Genomic DNA, 25,673 nt, shown 5'->3' on the forward strand with positions numbered 1-25,673 from the left:
GATTATGCAGACCTGATGAGAGTTTACTGTGGTGAACCATTGCAAGTATATATTTTGGTTTATGTTTTAATTATGTTAATATGGTGATGATGTTTTATTTTTGGTTAACATTAATTTAAAATGGTTTAAAAAGAAAAATAATTGGGCTGAAGAAAGCGCTAATCAAAAACATAATTTTCAGAAACATTGCATTTCCCTTTTAAGTAAAAAACTACAGTTCTAAATACAAGTTTAAATAGTCTTCCAGGGATGCCATTTATTTTGTTTCTAGTGTGGTCTAAAACTGGCTGCCTTAATGTGTTTCTTAATGCTGATTTGGTGGTAAATGGAACATCTGCAGCTATTAAGATCCAGTACCAAAAATTGTGTTCCTAATAGTAAATGGTGTCAAAAGTGACCTTCGATCTCATGCATTGGGGTGAATAAATGGAATTTGTCTGATGTGGAATTAACTTAATGGTTGTGTAAGAGAAATATTTGCTTTATTTTTACCTGTGATCCTGGAATTTCTTTGTGAAAAGCTTCTGTAGTTTCTTTAACCAAATCTGTTAATGCATAGTATTCAGGTGAAGCCTTTTCAACCTCCTGTTCAATGTCTATATTGATTCCATCCATAAACTGCCTTTTGGCTAGGTCTACTTTTTGGCTTATCCAGGCTGCTCTGACAGCAGGATCAACAATTTCCGTCACAGATATGTCTCCTAAAGAACAAATTGTGATTAGTTGCCAGATTTTGCATCACTGCAAAGGACAAAACATATTTTAGATACCATGAGCCATAACATATTATTTAGAAGTATATCCCCCTGAACTTAATGGGATTTACTTTGTGGTAGGCTATACTTAAGATCAAGAGTCCTATTCATTCATTTGATTACTATGATCTATACACTCCAAGTCTCCCTTTCGAGGCAAGATTTTTAAAAATGGTTGGAAACAAAATAAACACAGTGGCCTAGTTATAGCCCTAACTGGTTAATTTCCCTATACAAAAGAGTAAATGGATACAATCTGACATCACAGTTTAGTGGCAGAACATTTCCATCTCCCAGGGCACTCCACTGCTGATCTTAAATTTACTATTCTCCAACAAAGGAAATATAAACGGGAGGCTCCACCATAAAACTCCTGAATTATATCTTATCAAGAAGTTTGATTCTATTCTACATTTTGGGCATGAACAAAAAAAATAGTTTCCTGTTCCACTACATTGTTAATTAACTTAGTGATGCTAGAATGATAGTGTTGTCATCAGTTACTGCCAATGGAAATGGTCACTGTCCTTATTTTGCATATATTTAAGTATTGTCACAGAAGGTACTTCTTGTATTTCATTGCTGTTTGACCCCATTATTTACAACCCTCCTCTTGTATGTATCTATATATCACATACACCTGTCAATACACACACTTTCATGCATCTGATAAGGTGGATACAAGTCTATAAAACCAGATGCATTAATAAATTGGCCAGTTTTTGAGATGCCACAACATTCTTGGTTGTTTTATCTTTAACTGAGGGCAACTAGTCATGCACAACAAGTTGCCCCAAATGTGGATGTACATCCCCCATCTGTATCTAGTCAGCTCAATGCTCAGAAGAGCATTGTGATAGAAATGTGAATATATTGCAGGGGTGTAGCCATCCAAGGTTGCAGGGGGTCATAGACCCCTTTTTGGGAGCAGGGTCCCAGCCAGGTCCCTGTGTATGAGCCAGTCATACTTTGATACAATGCTTTGATTTGGATTCCTGCATTGCGCAGGGGGTTGGACTTGATGGCCTTATTGGCCCCTTCCAACTCTACTATTCTGTGATCATGAAACAGAAGTGTGTTAACCACTTATTCTTTTATGCTGACTGGAGCCAATCAGAGTGAAAGGAGGTTATTCAGCTACTGAGAAAACTCTTCTCAGTAGCTAACATATAGCCTCCCGTTTCATGCTAATTAGCTCCTAGGGACTTCTGTTGTAGTGAAGTATGGCCTCAGAGACAGTACGGAGAGCAAGAGAGATGAGAGGAAATGGAAAGGGGGCATGGCGTGACTATCATGGAGGGAACCTGCACTTCTGAATTTGCCATTATACTAATGGATATATGCCCAAATGTGGAGCTGAGGTTACACTGAGTACATGTGCAGGCTGACCTCTCTTGCTGGATTGAGAGCAAGTATGTTTTCCCAGATCCTTCTGAGGATTTCCACAGGGGAAAAAGGTTTGAAAAAATTTTCCTGGGAAAGGCATCTTACAGCTATTTTGTTCTTAACTTCCATGGATAATTATTCTTTCCTCCAGTCGACTCAAGATTTTTGCCACTACTCTCCCTTTCCTTCCACTTTATTACAGTTTAGGTCTGTGTTCTTAAATGCATTTGAAAGGAGGTTCCATTGCAATCAGTTGGACACTGTCAGGTAGTATCCTTAAGGTTAGGATGTAAGGCTATGATCTGCAAGCCAGCTTACCAGATAGAATTCTACTGACTTCAGTGGGAAAAGGAATGAGCCATCTTAAGGCTGCATTCACATTTACCATTTGTGGCATGGAAACAAATCTTGCATGATGAGATATGATGCCTCAGTAGTAAGCACATCAATATATGAACAAAGAGACTATGGCCAATTACATGTGACTATCACCCTGTTAGGAGTGAGAATGCCAATTAGGTGGGAAGGATCTAGATGATTATCTCGATCCATATAGTTACCATTTTCACATGCTTACTGCAGTAGTAGTAGGATCTTGCCATGAGGAAGCAGATCATATGCTAATAATGAAAGCCTTTGTTGTTATGTGCCTTCAAGTCGACTACGACTTATGGCAACCCTATGAATCAGTGACCTCCTAGAGCATCTGTCATGAACCACCCTGTTCAGATCTTGTAAGTTCAGGTCTGTGGCTTCCTTTATGGAATCAATCCATCTCTTGTTTGGCCTTCCTCTTTTTCTACTCCCTTCTGTTTTTCCCAGTGTTATTGTCTTTTCTAGTGAATCATGTCTTCTCATTATGTGTCCAAAGTATGATAACCTCAGTTTCATCATTTTAGCTTCTAGTGATAGTTCTAGTTTAATTTGTTCTAACACCCAATTATTTGTCTTTTTCACAGTCCACGGTATGCACAAAGCTCTCCTCCAACACCACATTTCTGCTTTTTTCACTATCCAACTTTCACATCAGTACATAGAGATTGGGAATACCATGGTCTGAATGATCCTGACTTTGGTGTTCAGTGATACATCTTTGCATTTGAGGACCTTTTCTAGTTCTCTCACAGCTGCCCTACCCAGTCCTAGCCTTCTTCTCATTTCTTGACTATTGTCTCCATTTTGGTTGATGACTGTGCCAAGGTATTGATAATCCTTGACAAGTTCAATGTCCTCATTGTCAACTTTAAAGTTACATAAATCTTCTGTTGTCATTACTTTACTCTTTTTGACTTTCAGCTGTAGTCCTGCTTTTGTGCTTTCCTCTTTAACTTTCATTAGCATTCATTTCAAATCATTATTGGTTTCTGCTAGTAGTATGGTATCATCTGCATAAAATTATTGATGTTTCTCCCTCCAATTTTCACACCTCCTTCATCTTGGTCCAATCCTGCTTTCCGTATGATATGTTCTGCGTATAGATTAAATAAATAGGGTGATAAAATACACCCCTGTCTCACACCCTTTCCGATGGGGAACCAGTCGGTTTCTCCATATTCTGTCCTTACAGTAGCCTCTTGTCCAGAGTATAGGTTGCGCATCAGGACAATCAGATGTTGTGGCACCCCCATTTCTTTTAAAGCATTCCATAGTTTTTCATGGTCAACACAGTCAAAAGCTTTGCTGTAATCTATAAAGCACAGGGTGGTTTTCTTCTGAAATTCCTTGCTCCATTCCGTTATCCAACGTATGTTTGCGATATGATCTCTGGTGCCTCTTCCCTTTCTAAATCCAGCTTGGACGTTTGGCATTTCTCGCTCCATATATGGTAAGAGCCTTTGTTGTAGAATCTTGAGCATTACTTTACTTGCATGGGATATTAAGGTAATAGTTCAATAATTACTGCATTCCCTGGGATCCCCTTTCTTTGGAATTGGGATGTATATGGAATGCTTCTAGTCTGTGGGCCATTGTTTCATTTTCCATATTTCTTGACAGATTTTTGTCAAAATTTGGACAGATTCTGTCTCAGTAGCTGTAGCAACTCTATTGGTATTCCATCTATTCCTGGTGATTCGTTTCTTCCAAGTATTTTAAGAACAGCTTTCACCTCGCATTCTAAAATTTCTGGTTCTTCATCATACGGTTCCTCCGTGAATGAATCTGTCATCCTGGCATCTCTTTTATAGAGTTCTTCAGTGTATTGCTTCCATCTTCCTTTTATTTCATCTCGGTCAGTCAGTGTGTTCCCCTGTTGATTATTCAACATCCCTACTCTTGGTTTAAATTTCCCTTTCATTTCTCTAATCTTTTGGAACAGGGCTCTTGTTCTTCCCTTTTTGTTGTCCTCTTCTATTTCTGTACAGTAACTATTGTAATAGTTATCTTTGTCCCTACATACTAGTCGCTGTATTATTGCATTTAGGGTTCCGATTGTGTTTCTATCTCCTTCTGCTTTTGCTTTCCTTCTCTCTTTAACCATTTGAAGAGTTTCTTCAGTCATCCATTGAGGTCTTTCTTTTTAACTAGAGGTATTGTCTTTAATGAAGGCCTAGGCTTCCACAAAAGAGGGGTTTGGTTGTAAAAGATTAGTTGTCTAGAAAAAGTTCTTTGCACACAATATAGCAAAAAGCCTTCATCAGCAAATCACAGTTTGCATGATGATAAAGATCTGCTGAAATTGATTACGTTATTAGGCCATAGACATGAGCATGAGGACAGAGCCTGAACAACATTGTCCATAAAGGAAGAAATGAAACAAGAAATTCCTTACAGCGTAGAAACTGCTTCAAATGTTGCTTAAGAACTAAATACAGTCACAGGTTATGTTGCTGAACTTTTGTGAACTCACAGATTACATATATTGTTGCCCATGCACTGGTAACCTCCAGGCTGGATTACTGTAATGTGCTCTATGTGTGGCTGATGCAAAATGCGGCGGCAAGACTGCTCACTGGGGCAGGGTATCACCAACATGTCACCCCGCTGCTGAAAGAATTGCACTGGCTGCCCATTTGCTACCGGGCCAAGTTCAAGGTTCTAGTTTTGGTGTACAAAACCTTATACAGCTTGGGAGCAGAATACCTGAAAGACTGTCTTATCCCTTACATACCCAGTCGATCACTGTGCTCTGCAGGTGAGGGCCTCCTGCAGATACCATCTTATCAGGAGGTTTGTTCTGCACAATATAGGAAACAGACCTTTAGTGTGGCAGCACCTACCCTGTGGAATTCCCTCCCTTTGAATATTAGGCAGGCGCCATCTCTGCTATCTTTTCGACGCCTTTTGAAGACTTTCCTCTTTCAACAAGCCTTTTAGGTTGAGACCTATCCCAGTCTGCGTCTGTGTTAGAATTGCTTAATATGTTTTTTTAATAATGTTTTTAACCCTTTTTAAAGTTGTTTTTTTTTAAATGTTTTTTCAGTGGCGGCCCCCACTCTCTGGAACTCCCTCCCGTACGATCTTCGGCATGCCCCTTCCCTGAATGTATTCCGCAAAGCCTTGAAGACCTGGCTCTTCAGACAGGTCTTTGGGACTTCCGGGGAGGGTTAATTTTTTTAGGACTAATCGCCTATTCTCTGAACTGTTATTGTTCTTTATTCATAGTTTTATTGTTATATGTATTTTATGTGTATTTTATTATGATGCATTTATTGCAACTAAATTGTACGTCGCCTAGAGTGGCCATCGGCCAGATAGGCGGCATATAAATTAAATTATTATTATTATTATTATTTTAACATTTTGTTTTAATGTATTTTAAGATCTGTTTTTGTGATGTTTTAAAGTGTTTTTAGCACTTTGTTTGCCGCCCTGGGCTCCTGCTGGGAGGAAGGGCGGGATATAAATCAAATAATAATAATAATAATACAAAATTTACTATATTGTTTTGCTGACACCACTGGATGGGTTTGGTGATTTACTTGCATGGGATATTAAGGCAATAGTTCAATAATTACTGCATTCCCTTGTATTCTTTCCTTTTTGTGATCTGGATTCTTGTTCCCAGTTACTTGATCTAGTTAATCCTGATGTGTGTCAGAGCTTATACTAGTGGAGTCTAAGCATTAAGCTACATGTTATGAAGCATCCTTTTTTAAAAAATCTGTTCAATGCTACCATTTATATTTTGAAAGAAAAGCAGTTGTATGGGACCCCAATCTTCTGATGGTATATGTCTCTGAAGGTGCTTTTTGCAGTAAACAGCACCTTTGGGGACAAATAACAGCCACAGAGGATTTCTGGCAGGAAGCCTGCATAGAGCCCTGATCTAGCTTGAGAATATGCCGCCAGTGTGGGGACCTATAGGGCTGCTTTTCCCTCAAACTAAAAGCAGCATCAAGCATGCTTTTAAAAAGCATACTTAATGTACATTGGCCCTAAGTGGAAACACCTAAGCTTCCAGACTGCTCCAGCTGTACCTACAGACAATGGTTTTCATGACAGACACATTTGCATTCTAGGCCCTGCAGTAAGCATGCTCAAGCAACTACTTCCCCTTTTATCCCTGGCTGCCCACATATCAGGAGATGGTGAGTATGAGACCAGTGTAGCCCATGTGCAGTCCATGACAGAATATTACAAAAAGTCTTATCATTTATTATACAACCACTTAGAACTTTCTTAGAAGTTCTCCTGAAACCTCTGGAACTTTCTTCTATGAACATGAGTTTATGGCCTATGGTAGATGGCAAGAAAATGGTGCATTCTTTACATCCCCTGCAATATAGGACTCTAAAGCCATCAGCTTTCAAAAGGGGGATTCCCGAAAGACAATCTGAGCAGCCCATCATCCCTTTGTGCTTGAAGTGGCTTAACATCATGGAGATCACTGTGACGCCCTTCCCTGGCTCTCCCTGTCAGGTTCCTACCTGCTCGTGGTTACTGCCTGTCACTAGGCACCACCAGGGACTCCACCAGTCCGGACTGTCCTTTTTTATGGTTTCTCTCCCCGCTCTAGCACAGATCTCAATAGATCCCCCTGCTAGGCAGCACCACCAGTCACGTCCTAATACCAGTATTCCCAGAGACTCTGAATACTTGTGGTGTTATTCTCTTCACCGCTGCCACCATTTGTTACAGTTTCCCTTCAGCCTTGGTCATTACCTTACCCTCCCTTCTGGTCTGTGAAACCCCAGCCAAGGATCAGGCCTTCGGTAAACCAAATATAGTTTTTATTAAATATAACAAAGATAACAAGATTTCTTCATAAGGCACATAAGCATATGGTTTTATCTAATACTAATCAGAACTCCACCCCCCTCCTTCTCCACGCTCTCCTGACAAACAACTCTCTCAAACCCACCAAAACAACCCACTCACTTTCATCACCCCCCAGATTTACCTGTCATTCTTCCTTTTATACTGTCAGCCATTTTAAACATTCAGCCAATCATCCAACATTCTACTGCCCATTCACTCCCCCTTCCTCTTTCATTCTACTTACCATGTATCTCCTATACAAACAGCACTTACCCTATTTACACTAATACAGGAACATCACAATCACCAGTCTGTCCTGAGACTGGTAGTGCAAGCTGGAAGTGCAAGCTGGTAGTACAGTTTACTTTCACACACTACAGGTAAACTTGATAACAATCACAGTATTCTAATATAATTATTAATAATGCAGTCCTATGCACTTTTAACAGGAGTAGGTTTCATTAAATTCAGTGGGAATTACTTATGAGAATACATACATAAGATCAGGCTGCACAAAATGTACTTAATTACCCTACAGAACGTACCTTTTAAAACTACTCTGGATCCTCTTGAATGGGCATAACACATAAGCTCAGGGTCATATTTTCCAAAAATTGCTACAGTGGTAATATGTGACCAGTCATAAGACTTCCAGGACTTCCCACCAACGTCAAATACAAAGACCTGCAAAGGCACAGCCAAAAGAAAAATAGTCTTAACAGCAAGATGTGCTAACTATCTTTATCTGTGTGATTTAAACTTTTATTTTGTTCATTTATTACTTATTTAATATAATTCTATCCCACCATTTCAACTACAACCCTCAAGGGGATTTACAAGGCTGTTTAAAACATTATCAGCACAAAAACCATCTGTATTAAATTCATCAAAACTTAACAAAGCCACAAAAATCACATGGTAATAAAAAAAATAAAAGCCAATGTCAACAGCAGTGGCACAACTTAGTTAATAAAAACTCACTAAATACCATTAAATGCCCAGGTAAATAAAAACAGTTTTTATCTAGTACCTTAAAACTATAAAAGTGGGTCCAAGGCAAAGAGATAAAGATTTGAAATAACACGAAAGCCCTCACAGTTCATCAGTATAGCCCCATAATATACACTCATGGTCAAATGCAGAGTGTTCCTAATTTATAAACTAGATTGTCCCAAAAGGTGGATCTAAAGAGACTGAATTTTATGTAAGGATCAAATCCGTAAATATCATGGGATCTCAAGGTAAACATTTTTCTCTGACAGAATCTATCAGTTCAAATAAGTGAATGTTATCTTAATGAGATTAGCTAAAATTCATGGTTTACTGACTAATGTAAAGCACAAAGATGGGTACCATTAGTTAAACCTCTTCTTAACAGCAACCACAAAATGTCTTGTAATTTAAGTTGGTAAGGACTTTGCAGGGTTCATTTTATTATTCCTGGGAAATAGTAGACAAGACATTTGGGAATTAACTTTTAGATGAGTATATGAGATGCATTTCCCATCTAATTTGGCAATTTTAACAATTAGAAGCATACCCAAGGGGAGGAAGGGCACCTTGGTTTCATTTCCTCAGAGAGATATCTACCTCAAATTAATTTTGTCAGTAAATGGGAATATTACTGTTACGTACTGCTGTAGTAAAAATAGGCTGTCTAAAAGAAAAATAAACAGAGCAGTCCTAAATATATCTACAATGGAGAGTAAGGTAACCGAAGCCTAGTGAAATGTATTTTACAAAGGATTTCAACCTGTGCATAACTTTGCACAGGATTGCAATCTGGACCTTTAAAAGCTGAGACAAATGCATGAAGGATAATATCAGTGGCCACTAATCATGGTGGCTATATATTATGTTCAGCAGGGTTAGACCTGGAGACCAAAGGCTGCCCTCTAGGTCTTTCTATCCGGCCCTCAGCCTTTTGCAAGGCGTGTCCACTCCCAAGAACATATCCTCTCTCCCCGCACTGGCCTTGCTCCATGCCTTCCTCTCTGTGTGTGTGTGTGTGTGTGTGTGTGTGTGAGAGAGAGAGAGAGAGAGAGAGCGAGCCTCTGACTTGTGCATGGCTGGAACACAGCCTACTGTACAAAGACACTGGCCCTGCTCACAGCTGGCATGCTGCTCCCAGAAGCTTGCTCACAAGGAAATGTGGCCCTCAGGCTGGAAAAGATTCCCCATGGCTGACCTATTAAGAGGTAGGATGCTCCTCCTGTATACCAGTCGCTAAGGTACAAAAGTATGAGAGGGCTGTTGAGTTCATGTCCTGGTTATGGCTTTTCCATAGGCATTTTGTTGGTCATTGTGAGAACAGGATGCTGGACTAGGTCAGCTTTTAGTCTGATCCAACAGGGCTCTGTTACATTCTTGGCCCTAAAGTGCTTCTACAGTTACTCCCAGCACCAGCAATAATGCAGAGACAGAATGAGAAGTAAAGCATATTAAGAAAGTCGTACCTTCTGTTGCAGCAATTTAGAGCTATCATTGCTGTTTCGGCATATGATGGCCTGCCTCTTATCAATTCCTCTAATCTGTTTGAAGTGAACTAACAGCAACTAGCGCAGAGATTAGCCCCCTTAACATGTAGATTTGTGAGTGACTAGCACCACAACCCACAAAACACGCAAGTGTAGAAGCCCCTTTTTGTTTTGGAAGTAAGTAATTCAACAAAATTAATTGAACATGCTTCTGAGGGCCAAACTATACTTTTCACATACATGCATGTAACAAAAGTCCCAATGTTGTTTAAAGAAAACAGCAGCAGTGTGGAGCAATTTTAAGCAGAAGAGCAGAAGGAAGGGGCAACAGAGGATGCCCAACTCTTTCCCTGCTTGTTCGCTACTCCAAATCTCTCCATACAACTTCTTATACAGATTTCAGGTACGATTTGCAAGAGTAAATCTGCATCTGGAATTTTGTGCAGGGAAACAGTCTGAGGGCAATTAAAAAGGGAACAATTGTAAGCAGGTAAAGAAACATCTCCATATTGCTGTTCAAAATTGCCCACCCTTGAAGCTTATTTGGGCTTTGTTACATGTATTTGCATATAACAAGTAGTGTACTTCTGAGTAAACATGTTAATGATCAAGGTGTAAAATAAAACGTTTTTTAAAATATTCATATTAAAAGCATCACTCTTTAATTTTGAAAACATGTTTAGAAAAGAAATCTGGCATGCACTCATTAACATGACTGTAAATTTTCAAACAGAAGTAAATAATCTGCAAGTTCTCCAACAGTGAAGCCCCAATTCAACAAAATAGCCACTAACAGGCTCTCTATACAGCATACAACACAGTTTGAAGGACCAAATCTTCCACCTGGCTCTATCTAATCATAGGAGCCAAAACACACGGACAGGATGCTGGACTAGATCGGTTTTCGGATCCAATCCAGCAGGGCTCTTCTTATGTTTCTTGGAGTGAGTGACTGAGCCGCATAAGTAGACTACCCTAAGCCACTATTGCCGTTTAACATTGGACAGAAGAGAATTACTTCTTTTTCACACTGAATAATTGCCTTTCTGCAAACACGCATATAGGGACACATCAAATAGCTGCTTTTCTGTGCCTAGGACATAAAATACCAAAAGACTATGATACAGGGATACAGGGCTATGCTGGAGATACAGAGCTGTGCTGGAGGATACCCTTTGGGGTTGGATTTAGCCTCTGGACCACTAATCGTCTGTTTCTAAGGAACTGTTAGCCAGATTGCACATCTTTCATGATCGTGCCACTGGCCTGTGCCAACAATCCACCTGATCAGCTCAAAGAACATATTCGCCCCCCATCAGGTGTTACACTTGGTGCTCTCAAGCCACAATGCTGCCTCCTTTTGGAAGGCAGGATGTGTTAACAATAAATTCCAAAGCAGTCAGTGGGTCTTTTCAGTGCCATTCTGATTTCTTCACTTCTATTTTACCCCTAGGTAGCCTCCACTTTAACGTTAAGCCATTTTCCTAGTGTTTTGCCACAGAGGGCAGTGTCAATCTGTTTTCAAGAAGGGGAAGCCCTGAATTACACATAAGGCCATATCCCTGCCCCTCTTTGGCAAGACTGTTTTGCCTTTAGTAACTATGGAAAAGGCAGAATTTTGCCAGGTAACTTTTCATGTCAGGGGAATGCAGTGAGGTTGTTGAATTTCTGCTCTTGGGTTACTCTGGACGGCACAGAAGCCCTAAAGGTTGGAATGAGGGGCATGGCAGACCTAGCAAGGTCAACTTGGACTGGGGCACGTGAAGGGAACCTTCAGATATTGCTAAACTACAACTCCTATAATCCCTGGCCGTCGGCCATGCTTGCTGGGGCTGATGGGAGTTGGAGTTCAGCACCATCTAGAAGGCCAAAGGCTCCTCACACTTGCTCTAATCCTGAAGGAAAATCCCTGAGCAGAACAGCCTCGAGTTCCCATTAGACCCCGCTGTAATCGAGGATTGGTTGATAGAAATATCACGTGCCCTCACTAGCTACCCAAACCGCGGCTACACTCCTCCCAACAGAGAGAGAGAGAGAGAGAGAGACACCCAGACAGCTGCGCGTGCGCACCTCGAAATCTCTGGTGCCCGATATGGTGTTGCAGAGCGCGGGGTCCTCACATGGGCACGCGCTGGAGCCCAGCCGCAGGTGAAAGAGAACCACGATCAGAAGGTGCGCGCCTGCGCCACTTAAACACCCCTTCATGCTGAGGGCTCCTCTTCAAAACAGTTTCTGGAGCGGTGCCTGTGTGTGCGCGCACGCTGCTGCTTTCCGTCTCTGCCTCTTTGCCTCCGGCGTTACAGAATAAATTGCTTGGCAGAGGCCTGAGGGGGAAGGTGGGAACCTGGCGCCACCCAGAAAGGGAGGGGACACAGAGGGAACCTCATTATTGATTTATGTTCTACACGGGTCTGTGAGCGCCCCTTCGCGTTAGGTGCTATCTGTGCCTTGCAGATTCAGGGGGAAATAAGCAGTAGTAAAAAAATAATATTTCATATATTTTTTTAAAATGATAAGTTTTCTCAAGAAGCAACAAGCCTAGCTTGGACAATTTCAATACAGTTGTACTATACCCCTGCTCCTTTCCACTTGGTATCCACAAATATATGGCACAGCAGTTCCCATTTAAGTTAGGCAATGGAAATGGGTTTCTATTTAAAAAGCAAGGTTTGGATGTCTAAAGTTGAAACGGAGACGTTAGCACTTAATTCTGAAGTTGCCCTGCGTTAATGCATGCCTGCTCCTTTATGGTGTGAGCTGCAAGAGCCAATTTTGAGGGTGTGTATGTGTTGAGAAATCTGGACACACTGTAGAAATGTAATAAGGTATCTCATAAGACATAAAATAAGGTGCAGCTATGTTCTTGATGTGCAATGTTTTATTGACATTTTAACACAGATTATTAACAATTATTTAAAATTATTGATATTACAGTGGAAATTAATTGTCTTTCAACAGAGAAAGTGATACCACTTTTGCTGTTTGAAATAATTCCTTTGTTCTGCCCATTAAATATGTTTGCCTCACAATTGAAACCATTTGAACCTTTCGCTTCTGTCAAATAACATAAGGCTATCAGGGGAACATGCCGCATTAGCCTCAGTTACGTCTACCACATCCTTGGGGTTCTGGTCAATGCCTATTTGTTCTTGCACCTGCAATGGCAGCAGACTCTGGGAAAAAAAAGAAAAATAGGATGTAATATTTATTTATTTTGCTATTTGAAACTTGTCCTGTTAATTCATTTCATGATCTGACAGTGTCTAATTTTAGATATCTGTATCTTGAGTAGAACACTGAAAAGATTTCTTCCAAAATTCTGATTAGTCAGCTTCATAAGGATGGACAACAAACTGGACTGCAGTGAACATAGCTTGCAGCAAAAGTAATGAATTATCAATTTGTAGGCAAGATTTCAAGATCAAAGTAACTCCAGTGAGGTTTTACTTGATCAACACCAGTGGATTTCATTCTGTGTTGTAATATATTGATTGATTTGATTGATTTATTCCATTTATATCCCACCTTTCCTCCAAGCAGCTCAAGGTGGTGTACATGGTTCTTCCCTCCCCATTTTATCCTCACAACAACCCTGTGAGGTAGGTTAGGCTGAGAGTCAGTGGCTAGCCCAACGTTATCCAGTGAGTTTCATGGCTGAGTCGGGATTTAAACCCTGGTCCCTGAGGTCATAGGCCAGCACTTTAACCATTACACCACACCGGTATATTCATTTCATTTCAATTTATATTCATTTCAATATGGTCTGGAGTAAGTGAGAAAATAATGTAAATGTTTTTCTACTGCTTTCAAAGCCCCACTTTATAATAAACTCGAAGACTTTGTCACGTGAATTGGCTTTCCACACTACTACACCTGTATTTATTAGGAAATGTTATTGGCCAGCTGTTATCATAATCATGTCAGTACTGCAGTTCATTTTGAGGTGCAGTCATATGTAGCATTGTCTACATTTTGGGTGGACAGTGTAGCACTTGGTACTGAATTAGATTTTTTATTATCTTGGTTTTCTTCTTTCTAGATGATTTTAAATTTCTAGCTCTTATTTCAATGAGGAACCGTGAAAGACTAGAGCTGAGGTGTGGAATCTGTGGTCCTCCAGCTGTTGTTGGACTCCAACTCCCATTAGCACCAGCCAGCATTGCCAAAGGTCAGAAATAATACACAATTTCCCCACTCCTGGACTAGAGTGTATAAGTGATATAGCTAAAAAACAGAGGGAGGTGAAAAAAGGCTTCCAGAAGTGCAGTGTGGCTCTAAAATCAATTCATTGCTATGACTCCACATTCCTGCAGGTTCAGAACAAGATAACAAACTTCTGGAGGGCAGCCTCACTATATATGTTCAGGCCATTGGGGAGAAAAATTTGGTCATGAGGGAAACTATATCTTCCTGTCCTCACCCTCCAATCCTTAGTTCTCACCCAGCTGCCTCTTCATAGTCCCTTGGTCCTCTAATGTAAGGGATATGGGGTGCCCTGTTATTGACTGAGTCCTACAATTGGTAACAGCTACAGGTTTCTACCCATCCCCTCCAAACAGCTCAAAAGGAAAGGCATATTGTTAAAGACATATTGTTGAGCTTTCTGGGGGTGGAATATTGTCAACCCTCCTCAAAATAAGGTACTCAACTTGAAGCCCAAGCAAATTGTTCCTAAAGGCAGCATATCATGATACTGATTGATACTGATTTTTTAATATGGAAGAAAGATTAGAATATTGCATTATATGCACATGTGGCAACATTATCTTCAGCTGCAAGTTCTTTCTGCTTGTTCTTCTATTTTGAAATGTTTATGAACAAATATTTATGCTAACCATGCTGAGGAAATACATGGAGTTTAAAGCAGCTCTAAATTATGCTCTAGAGACTATCAGAAATGTTAGAAGCCTGACATTTTTTAAAGCTTCCAAACTTTGCAACTGGAAATTCCACATTACAAAATTAAAATAAAGTATAAAAACATAGAAAATGCATAACTTGCTTGTTTTGTTGGGTTATTCTGTTTTGTTCCATTTGTGCAAAGTTTGACATGAAGAAGGAATAGAGAATATCTAGTCGAAATGAATAGGGATTATGGTGTAAACTAGATAATGAGATTCATCCAGTGTTCATCAGTGTGAAGCCAAGTTGCCTCAGTACTGCAATGCCATGTATGAGATTAAGCCATAATGTGTGAGGAAGACAAATGTGTATTTTGAAAAACACATTTGACATATAATATGTGAATATCCTTCCCAGAGTTGGGAATTGTTCACAGTTTTCTCCTACAACTGTTTGTCTTTAAAAACACACACTGGCTGTGGTAATTAGCAAAGTAGTCTTCCTGAGTTCCTAAAAAAATTGGGTGTGGTGGATGAGGCCTGATCCATGATCTGGAGCAGGGCTACACTCATGGAAATTTGAGGTTCCCTTTGTGTGTGGGGAGGGTAAGCGTAATTTCTCTTGAGAAATTACTGATCAGGACTAATCAGTGAAGCAAAGGTTGTGAAGAAAAACTTATGTAATATACAAAATACCCAAACATTTACATATTGCAGATGTTTTCCTAACCTCTGGCACAGGAATCGTCTGGAAGAATCCAAGACTGAGCAAAGCTCACTGCATTTGTAGCGATGGATCCACTGGGCATCTTATATTCCTGTTCATATTCAGCATCATATCTTCCACAAATTCCACAGGTTTTCCCAGTCATCCAGAAAGGTACTTGAATCTGCATGGGAACATAGTAAAAGTCAATGAAGTGCTGGCCACACACATTTTTAAAAATCCAAAACACTAATAGCCTGGCAAAGTAAAGTATACCTTGAGCATGTGTCCATCATAGAAGAGTTTTTCAATGCCAGTTTCTGGAGCTTTTAATAACAAACCATTCTTCTCATGTTTGATAAGGATATATTCACCTGTAACCAGAAAATAAAATTTTATTCCCCTACAGAATAGTTTGAGCTGTAATGTCTCAGTGCAAGTTGTCACCATTACTGCTTCCTGCTTGTGTGTCAGTTAATAGGCAAGTCAGATATTTGCAGCTGAAATCTTGCTGCTTCTCATGTGGAAGTTGCCCAGCAAATTAGACTAGCTCTCCACTTATTTGAGATATAAAAGATGAACAGAATAAATCAAATCTTAGAATGGGGTCTGAGAATGATTCAAAGATCAACCAGTCCTTAATGAATAATCAGGTATATACCAGATCAGAGACATATATTAGGGATCAACATCTGGCAGCCCATGGGCTTGATCTGGCGCTTTGAAAGGAACCATGTGCCCTCCCAGTTGCCAACAGGAAGGTCAGAAGAGAAAGAATTTGTGCAGGGCTGTGGCCATGTGATTTGCCATCCATTTTAGTTGTGTTAGTGGTCGTGAAACACTAGTCTATGACTCTCAGGTCATTCTTCCAAGGGAAGCCATACATTTGCCTCTTTACAAATTGTCATAGATAGGTCAGGTAAGTTACACACTTCAGGAAAAGGCAGAAAGGGTGTTGTGATACATACTAGAGCTGGAAGTGTAGTATGGGAGATCCTCTGCCTGAGTTTCAGTACCATTAATCCTCAGCTTAACAAGCCCACTTGAAGAATACATGTCAACCTCCCTTCAAACAGAAAAATCTGGTTTAATTAAGGCAGTGATGCATTTATGTCATACATAACCAAGTTAAGACCTTGTTTGGCAACTTACTCCCATTGGACCGAAGGACATTCTACCCTGTTATCAATCATCACCGGGTGTGATGAGCTAAGAATATTTGGCTGTTTTATAAAAAAAATTGGATATTTACTAGAAAAAGTATGTCATTCTAGCTGTGTAATTACCAACATAACTAATTTTTCTACTATTCATATCACCAATTTCCATCAACTGACTCCTCAGATTTTGAGCAGTTTAACATAATGTATAACTTACAGACTGACAAGGTTGATACGGACCATTTTCAGATCGTTTGACTGTTTTGCTTTCTTTGCCATTACCAGGAACTTCAGTTCTGGGCTACAGTCATGGGCCAAGACATGGTAGCAGCTTTCAGGCATTCTGTAGTTAAAACTAACCTTGTTGAAAGTTGTGAAAATACCTCGAGATACTGAACAATGACCTGAAAAGTAAAGAAGTGCAGTGAGCATTTTTTAATTGTTAGAGATAATATTCTCTTGATATAAATTATTCTGGCATATTTTCATAACGATTTTTCAACCTTAAAGATGGTTTAATAATCTGTGTGGAGTTTGGAAGGGGTAATAAGAACTGTACTGGGACCTCTCAACCGCCTGATAAGACCCTTTGGGGCTTTGCGTCATGGTGTAAACCAACCTTTGCATATTGCTGGAGCCAGGAGAGCTGTACATTAGATAAGCTACTAACCTTTCAGATTTTCAAGGACTGAGGGTGGCACATTAGAGATGAAATCCCAGACATGGGGCTGCATTTCTAAATCTTCTGTGTGTTGACCTACAGGGAGTGGAAGCGGTAGCCAGATGTTTGTGTCATAAATTGTGACCTAAAACAAAAATAAAGCTGTATATACACCACCTTCAGTGCAAGAGGAAGGTGGTGAAACAGTTAGAAAGATAAATGGGGAAGATTTTAACCAAAGTAATTCCATCCAATTTAATTCACAGTGCGAGTTGCAGGCTTGAGAAGCCACTAGGCTATCCATACTCTGGAAGGGCCCCTCCTCTGTTGGTAGGTCCTGAGGGGCTTACCTGGTGGCAGTGGAGAGCATCAGCATTACTCTGGGCAGTGCAAAGTAGTAGCATCTAGCCACCATTTTAATTTCTCACAATGCCCTCCATCATAGTTTCACTCCAGGGCAAGGTGAAAAATTTTAATGGCAGCTAGACCCAGCTGCCTGATAGTGTTTGGAATACCAGGCTGGAAATACTTTAAAAAGCAGGGGGGGGCGCCTCCAGGGCAGATATCAGCAGTGGGCCCTGTCAGAGTGTTGGGGCCCAGGCAGCTGCCCAAGAATACCATGTGCCGGCATCAGGTAATGAGGAATGTTTCACCAGTTAAATTTCAGCCTGTCATACATCTCTTAAAGGTACTGTTAGAAAAACGGGGTGAACCAAAATCTCATTAGGTTAGCTTTCTATTAGGAATCATGTGAAAGGAGCAATGCCTCCACAAGCAGTGGTAGTGGGGAAATCCTCTATAAAGATGTGATCCCTCTACATTTATTGTCATGAGAGAGAGAGGGATGGACTTTGCATATCACTGTCCTTTGTTTCATTAAAAGTGGCTATTTTAAGGGAGGCAAACTACAATGATATGTGAAGTCCCAACCAAACTCCTTCTCTTGGCATGTGGCGGGGAGGGGAGGAGATGGGTTGTGTTCCACCTACTATGCTGCTGTACGGATTGCTAGAGACAATACATGTAGCATGATGAGCCACTCATTTCCTCTCTTGTCAAGAGAATTTCACCCCTGTTCAAATAGTGGAACAAATTGGTTAACAAAAGTTAGCCCCCACTCAATTTTGGCTCAGCCCTAGTGTCAAACCTATAGCCCAATCCCATCCATGTTTACTCCAAAGTAAGTCTCATGATGTTCAGTGGGACTTTCTTCCAAGTAAGTGTATATAAGATTGCAGCTTTCATCTCCATGTACTTTCCTGTTTTCAGTTCCTTTGCCATTGCCAAAGTTTTCCATGTTCTTTGGAAATGGAACAAATTATGGAAAATAAACACATTTACTTCATTTGCACAATTGATTATCTTATCACTAAGTTCTTTCTTTACTATGGTACAATATGAGTTGTTGGCGCAATCAGTCTTGTTTGCATCTACAGTAGTCCTTGCAAATTTGTGAAGGAATTATCTTGAGTAGTATGATTTCATGACTCCTCCTGTGGGGAAGCTTGATTTTATTTGCTGATCTGTCATTTATTAATTAGAGTGAGAGGAATTGCTCTTTAAACATTTTTTTGGGGGGGGGGAGATTCAGGACAACAAAGATCTTCAAGGAACAACGAAAGCCACCCCTCACTTCCTGCTCTGGCAATTGTGAGCTCACAGGATTCCAGATACAGTGGCGGCTCCACCGCAGATCTTCTCTGCCCCCCTTCCCTGCTACACACACACACTAAAGATTGCTGTGTTAAGATTGTTAAGTAGTGTGAAAACCCCAAAGAGAAGTATTTACATCATGTAGCTTCAGAACAAAAGCACAGCTTCTTGGAGACGTGAGAGCCACAACGACAGAGATCTGCTGTGAAGGATTCTTCTGTTCCATTTGGGAGAATCCAAACATGTAGGCCATACCAGGGACCAATGTGGAAAGCCTGAAAGAAAAGGTGTGAAAGAATTTAATTTGGTGGTATGGCTTAAATTCAGTCCATTTCAGACTAGAACAATTGTGTACGTCTTCTCTGAAAGGGCAAGAGGAAGAGGGCAGCACAATAATACCCTTTCTTGCTGGTAGCTCTGCAGATTTGGCTTCCCTCCATTTCTATGCGAAATTCAAAGACATATTTAAAATTGGAAATTTGTTAATTCTCACCCACTTGCAGCAGCTTCTACTCTTGGAGGAATTCGGAGCCATTCCACCTTGATCTGCATAGCTGGATAACGAGCATATTGTCCATATTCAAACTTTGCTGCAATCTTGTAGTCCCGACAATCCTGTCCCCAATTTAGATAACCCTGAGGAGAAATAGTTAGTGGATTTTAATTCTATGGTATAAAAATTAAAGGAACTGCATCATTGCAATCACTACATTGTCTTTTTCAGATCATTGGACTTTTCTGTTTCCTTAACCATCACTAGGAATTTCAGTTCTGGGCTACAATTGTGGGCCAAAGCATGCATGCATGGGTTTGTTTGTTCATTTATTTATGTCCCACCCTTCCTGCCAGAAGCCCTTCAAACATCTTAAAAACAAGAACATATTTAAAAAACAACTTTAAAAATATCTTAAAAAGCAATTCCAGCACAGACACAGACTGGGATAAAGTCTCTACTTAAAAGGCTTGTAGAAAGAGGAAAGTCTTCAATAGGCACCAAAAAGATAACAGAGATGGTGCCTGTCTAATATTTAAGGGGAGGGACTTTCAAAGGGTCGATGCCACACAACTAAAGTTCCACTTCCAATGTTGTACAGAATGCACCTCTTGATAACATGGTATCTGCAGGAGGTCCTCACCTGCAAAACACAGTGATCAACCGGGCATATAAGGGGTAAGATGATATTTTAGGTATCATGATCCCAAGCTACAAAGGGCTTTGTACACCAGAACCTTGAACTTGGCCTGGTAGCTAATGGGCAGCCAGTGCAATTTCTTCAGTGGCAGATAACATGTTGACAATACCCTGCCGCAGTGAGCAGTCACGCCACTGTATTTTGCACCGGCTGCAGCTTCTGAACCAACCTCAAGGGCAGCAACACATAGAGTGCATTACAGTAATCAAGCCTGGAGGTTACCAGTGCATGGACAACTGATCAGGCTATCCCAGTCGAGAAATGACTGCAGCTGTCTTACCAGCCAAAGCTGGTAAAAGGCACTCCTAGCCACTGAGGTCACCTGGACCTCTGGTGAAAAAGATGGATCCAGGAGCATCCCCAGACTACGAACCTGGTCTTTCAGAGGGAGCAAGACCCCAACCAAAGCTGGCAACTGAGCAATTATCTGAACTTGGGAACCACCAGCCCACAATGCCTCTGTCTTGCTAGGATTCAGACTCAGTTTGTTAGTCCTCATCCAGCCCACCACCGAGTCCAGGCACTGGTCCAGGGCTTGCACAGCCTCTCCTGATTCAGATGTTACAGAGAAATAGAGCTGGGTATCATCAGTGTATTGCTGACACCTTGCCCCAAATCTCTTGATGACCGTTCCCAAGGGCTTCATATAGATGTTAAATAGCAGTGGGGACAATATGGTACCCTGTGGCACCCCACAGCATCTTGTTCCGTAGCATAATAAGGGCTTCAACAGGGTCACCTGCTCTATCTACTGGAACCTATCCATGGGAAGAGTGGGAATGAGAAATAAGATGTAGATAGCCTTGTCCTCGTCTTCCATGGTTGCCCATCTCCTCCCCATGATCTCTGAAATTGGGTGGCATTACCCATGTTTCTCCTTCCCAAGTCTCCTCCTAAACATATGATATAAACAACAGCCCACCTATAAAACAGAAGTTATCCCAGGACACCTCTGAGAGAACTGGGAACACTATTACTAGGACTAAACCACCCAATATCTTTCACACAGGGCACATCTACTTCCTCATCTCAAACCGGGGGGGGGGAGCTTTCTGCCAGTTGTGCACTCTCATTCTGAAGGCATCTGGCGACTTTCTCCTATCACACAGTTCACTGCACAGGCTCACCCTGTGCAGGAACCACATATGCACCTTACACCCTCCCAACTACTAATCTCCTCTAGATTGGTTTTTAAAAAACAGATGTGACAACCCCTTTTGTTGTCATCTCTTTGGAGGTGACCTGCTGCCCAAGGGCTGCCAGTCTTTTATGCCCCCTCACCCAGCCAGGAGCTGATGCAAGAGGCTGCATTGAATGCAGCCTCTCTCTGGATTCAGGGTCAGGCAGGGGGTCCCAGTCCTTACAGTACTTACTAGGGACCTCAGCTGTCTTAAGAGACAGCAACCCAGGCAAGCAAGCAAGCACCTAGATGCTCAGGTGCTCATTCCCAGAGCAAGTCTTCTCCAGTCCCCCAGTTTTGCAGCTGTTCCCCTAAAAGCCCTGTTTTAAAATAAATTATAAGCAACCAATAGCCATAAAAATAGCAATCAAAACCCATAATGGCCTCTGAAAGGCAAGTAGCACTTCCGTCCATCCACTTCCATCAGTTGCAGCCAAAGACCACAATGGATACAAAGCATTTCCCACCATATGAGATGAATATTCTCATGCAGGAACTTTCATTTGCCTAAACTAAAAGTTAACAGCAAAATGGCAGCCCAAAAGGAAGTGTTAAGTGGCAAGCTACACTTGAAATAAACTTCTTTCTTGCCTTGATTTCTTTGCACTTTATGGAAATCCCTGCTAAAATATCTTATTATTTTGTAGTGCTCCAGGAACATATCCATGAAAGAACCATGCCAGCAAAGTCAATAATGTGGTACCTTCCCAAGTGAACCTTGCCAAACCAGAAGAGACAGTGATGTTTGCCACATTAGCCCTGCCCTTGTGGGTATGTGACCCAAATATTCCCCAAGTGTACTACTGGAGAACAGTTGCTACATTGTTATGAGTAAGTTTGACTTACTGTTAAATGCAGAGGTGGCTGGGTGCATTGCAATATGGAGCAAATGAAATTAACAACGTCTGAACAAAATGTTAGTCAACTTGTAGTAACGCACCTAGCAGAAAGAACCTTCAGATCTGAAGAAAGTTTATGTTAAAAATACTAGTAAGAAAACACAGCTTAAAGATGCAAGCCAATGTGGAATTGTGGCTGTAGTCCTGCATAGTGTTATGCACACTTACACCCATTGACTTTAATGGGTTTCATTCATTTAGTCATTTGTGCAGAAGGCACCACAAAGCATAGGAAGCTTATCTATCCATTCAGTATCTCCACAGAAAATTAACGTTATCCAAACAGGATGACTGAAAAACATGAAAATGGGTATTTAAATACCAGTAGTGGCACATGTGGTAGGGCAGACCTGCCATCCCAGCACTGGTGCCACTGCTGCTTACCTGGATGGGGCTTGTGTAGGACAGTGGCAAAACTGGGGCTGTGAGGTTGCACTGGCAGCTAATCCATACGGTTACATCACATGGCTCTGACCTTGCCGCCGTCCCTCCCCAGCCCTGTCCAGGTAAGCAGCAGTGATGCTGGCATCAGGTGTAGGGTGGTTCTGTGGCTCTGTCCCACAACACACACCACTACTGACAAATATCGCAATTAACACTGGATGATTTGGCTGGGAAAATACAATACCTTTGGTCAGATTGCTGTTTCTTACCTCTGCTCTTTGAGGATCAAGAATGGAAACACCAGCACAGAGATTTGGTCTTTTGGATTCTTTTAAGTCTGACACAAATACTTGCACAATAGGCCTGGAAGAGTGTAAATCAGCATGTAGCTCAAGATGGAACATAGTGAGCTTCTTATCATTCTGGATAGTACGGAGAACAGCAACCAGCACTGATGGTTTATTGTGCCCCAAGAATGTGGGCTAGAGACAGAAGAAATTAAAAAAACAAACCCTAATGTCAAAAATTTTATTGCATACAAAATGGAACAGTAAATTGGGATTTAAATACATCTTGTTTGTGAAAGATGCTGCTTTACAAAACGTTTTCTATGAAATTCCATTTACAAGATCAGAAATTTAAGTGCAGTTATCATTGAAAAGATCATAATTTTATCGACACACTGACTGAAACCAAAGAACAAGACTGTTTTAAGTAGTAGCCTGGATATTAGTTAAACGCAAAACTTTCAAAAATAGGTTCATAATTTATAAAAGTATTAATACTAACTAGAAAGTGTATTTAACAATGGTGGGATTTCAACTTTACTCTGTGCCTTACCTTTACAAGTTATATAACCCAACTGCAATTAAGCAAACTATGTGGTAGATGCTTGAGATAATAAAATAAATTGGACCTGGCAGGGCTGGCAGAAACACCAGCAATGATCAGGCAGTTGCTGAGGCCCTGGGAGGACTCACAAGCATTTGATATGGGTCCTCTTGCGCACCCCTGTCCATGTGTTACCAAGCAGCAGCAGCAGCAGCAGCAGCAGGCACGAGGAAAGAAGCCACCATTTTGACATTCCCATAATGCCCCAGAGTGATGTTACACTGGAAATGCCAAAGTGGCAGGTGACTTGTAGGTGCCTATTGTGGATTGCCGTGGTGCCACTGCCTGTCGCAGCACAGTTGGTGCTGCTTGCTGTGGTGCTGCTACCATCAAGATTAATTAATTAATCATTATCATTAATTTTTGTAAACTGCCCAGAGAGCTTTGGCTATGGGGCGGTATATAAATGTAATAAATAAATAAATAAAATAAGAGCCCTAAGTGGGTGAGAAAGATATATGAAACAGAGTATTGAATCCAGCAAGCTAGAAACCCCCAAAGAGGTAGACTCCTCCACAGAATCATTGTGGGTGGTGGCCCCAAGAGTAATTTAGTATTGGGGACATTATATTGTTCTCCCTGATCAAAATGCTCAGGTAGAGCTTGAGATAAGGGCCGGCTCCAGGCATGCCCGGGCCCTTGGGCTCCAGCCTGCCCCAGGCCCCGGCACATGCTGCTGTGGATTGCACCGCCTGCCCGCTCCCTCACTCCACCTATCTTTCTGTCCTGTGTGTTGCAGTTGCACACGCAGCGCTGCCCTTAACCAAGATGGTGGCTGAGGTTTCCCTAAGGAGCTGAAACCTCCACTGCCATTTTGGTTGATGGCACAGATGCGTGCTATGCACACACAGGGCTGCCATCAACTAAGACGGTGGTGGACGCTTCAGCCTCTTAGGGAAACCTTGGACGCCACCTTGGTTAAGGGCAGCACTGTGCGCACAGCCACAAAACACAGGAAAGGTAGCCAGAGTGAGGGCACGGGGCAGTGTTATCTGTGGCAGCAATTCTGCTGCGGATCATGGAAGGGGAGCACTACTCTCCCACCCTAAAGTGGGGCTCTGGGCCACAGGGCCCTCGGCCAGGGTCCAACCTTGCTGCCCTTTAGAGCCGGTTCTGCTTGAGATTAAAAATGAAACGGAGGAAGCATGGAGGAAATGTTGTAGTAATGGGTGATTTCAACTGAAGGCAGTCCATTTCCATTTTCAACATAGACTGGCTATGTGTATGTGTGTTCATCACAACAAAGAGGTAAAATATCTAGAGACCCTAAATGTCTGTGCCCTGGAACAGTTGGTCATGAAACCAACCAGAGGGCAGCAACCTTGGATTTAAGGGGCGCCCAGGACCTGGCGCGATATATTAAACATAACATGTAAATGGCCAATTGTCAAGAAAATCCAACATGGTCACATTTAACTTCAAAAGAGCAAACTTCCCATAAATGAGTGGATTGGTGAAAGGAAGTTTAAAGATAGAGGTGATCCAGTGGACATAGTGTACTTGGACTTTCAAAAACCTTTTGATAAGGTACCTCATCAAAGACTCCTGAGTAAGCTTAGCAGTGATGGAATAAGTCAAGGTCCTCTTGTGGATTAGGGACTGATTAAGCAGCAAGAAGCAAGAATAAATTGACAGTTCTCCCAATGGAGGGATGTAGAAAGTGGAATCCCCCAAGGATCGGTACTGGGACCTGTGCTTTTTAACATATTCATAAACAAGGCCTCAAGCAACCTGGAACCAGCCTTTCCAAGAAGCCTCTCATGCCTTGAACCAGACTTCCTGATGTGCATTCTTTAGAATGTCTGCAGGAAGTCTCTATGTGTACAACTATAACTGCCGATCTGGAATACTGCCTGTGTAGGATTCCCAGCCACATGGAGAAAATTCTGTGCATACTGCTGTTGCACTTCCAACAGTACACAGTCTGAGATACCCTGCAGATATTCTAATGAATGCATAGAGGGCAGAGTCTGCCCCCACATTTACATTCATTGTACATAGCTTAGTATCTGCAAACACTTTGATGATTGAATGCTAAAAGTGTTAACTGACTGCACTGAAAAAGGGCATCTGAAGTGAAATTAAAGTTGATTGGTAGTGTTACATTTGTGGCAGCACCCCATTCTCACATGCAAGTGATGCATGTGGGACCCAACACTTAGTCACTGGACTTGGTGCTTTCCCTCTGAGAGTTGCTTGAAAGGGTGTCTCAAGAAATGTGAAGGCCCAGGGGGAAAAGACCCAGAAAAATTGGGGGGGAAATGTCCTCCCCATTTCCCCCCCAAAGC

The 25,673-nt window shown here is 41.4% G+C and overlaps 2 protein-coding genes and 1 long non-coding RNA gene across 8 annotated transcripts in view; 1 reads left to right on the forward strand and 2 right to left on the reverse strand.

Moving 5' to 3' along the window:
* LOC133387836 (di-N-acetylchitobiase-like) overlaps window positions 1-12,130 on the reverse strand; it is an 18,307-nt gene extending 6,177 nt beyond the window's left edge. Inside the window, exons 1-3 of the mRNA XM_061633500.1 lie at window positions 11,888-12,130; window positions 7,886-8,024; window positions 493-701 (exon numbers count right to left, since the gene is read on the reverse strand). Coding sequence (XP_061489484.1) covers window positions 493-701; window positions 7,886-8,024; window positions 11,888-12,022 — 483 coding nt within the window. The 5' untranslated portion in view covers window positions 12,023-12,130. The remainder of the gene's footprint in view (window positions 1-492; window positions 702-7,885; window positions 8,025-11,887) is intronic.
* LOC133387841 (uncharacterized) lies at window positions 12,056-15,775 on the forward strand. The gene is made up of 3 exons (XR_009763585.1): window positions 12,056-12,153; window positions 13,857-13,985; window positions 15,376-15,775. It is a non-coding gene; the product is annotated as an uncharacterized LOC133387841 (long non-coding RNA).
* LOC133387834 (vitellogenin-2-like) overlaps window positions 12,868-25,673 on the reverse strand; it is a 49,151-nt gene continuing 36,345 nt past the window's right edge. For 4 of the 6 annotated variants that reach the window (XM_061633491.1, XM_061633489.1, XM_061633490.1 and 1 more), the window contains 9 exons: window positions 22,764-22,976; window positions 19,332-19,474; window positions 18,975-19,113; window positions 17,195-17,330; window positions 16,742-16,928; window positions 16,333-16,430; window positions 15,641-15,738; window positions 15,389-15,548; window positions 12,868-12,990 (listed from right to left, as the gene is read on the reverse strand). In XM_061633491.1, the coding sequence (XP_061489475.1) occupies window positions 12,950-12,990; window positions 15,389-15,548; window positions 15,641-15,738; window positions 16,333-16,430; window positions 16,742-16,928; window positions 17,195-17,330; window positions 18,975-19,113; window positions 19,332-19,474; window positions 22,764-22,976 (1,215 nt within the window). In that variant the 3' untranslated portion in view covers window positions 12,868-12,949. Of the gene's footprint in view, window positions 12,991-15,388; window positions 15,549-15,640; window positions 15,739-16,332; window positions 16,431-16,741; window positions 16,929-17,194; window positions 17,331-18,974; window positions 19,114-19,331; window positions 19,475-22,763; window positions 22,977-25,673 lie in introns of those variants that run through there. The other 2 variants (XM_061633494.1, XM_061633493.1) reach the window with 2 other exon arrangements.

This window comes from Rhineura floridana, chromosome 6, assembly GCF_030035675.1.
Source record: "Rhineura floridana isolate rRhiFlo1 chromosome 6, rRhiFlo1.hap2, whole genome shotgun sequence".
Lineage (NCBI taxonomy): Eukaryota > Metazoa > Chordata > Lepidosauria > Squamata > Rhineuridae > Rhineura > Rhineura floridana.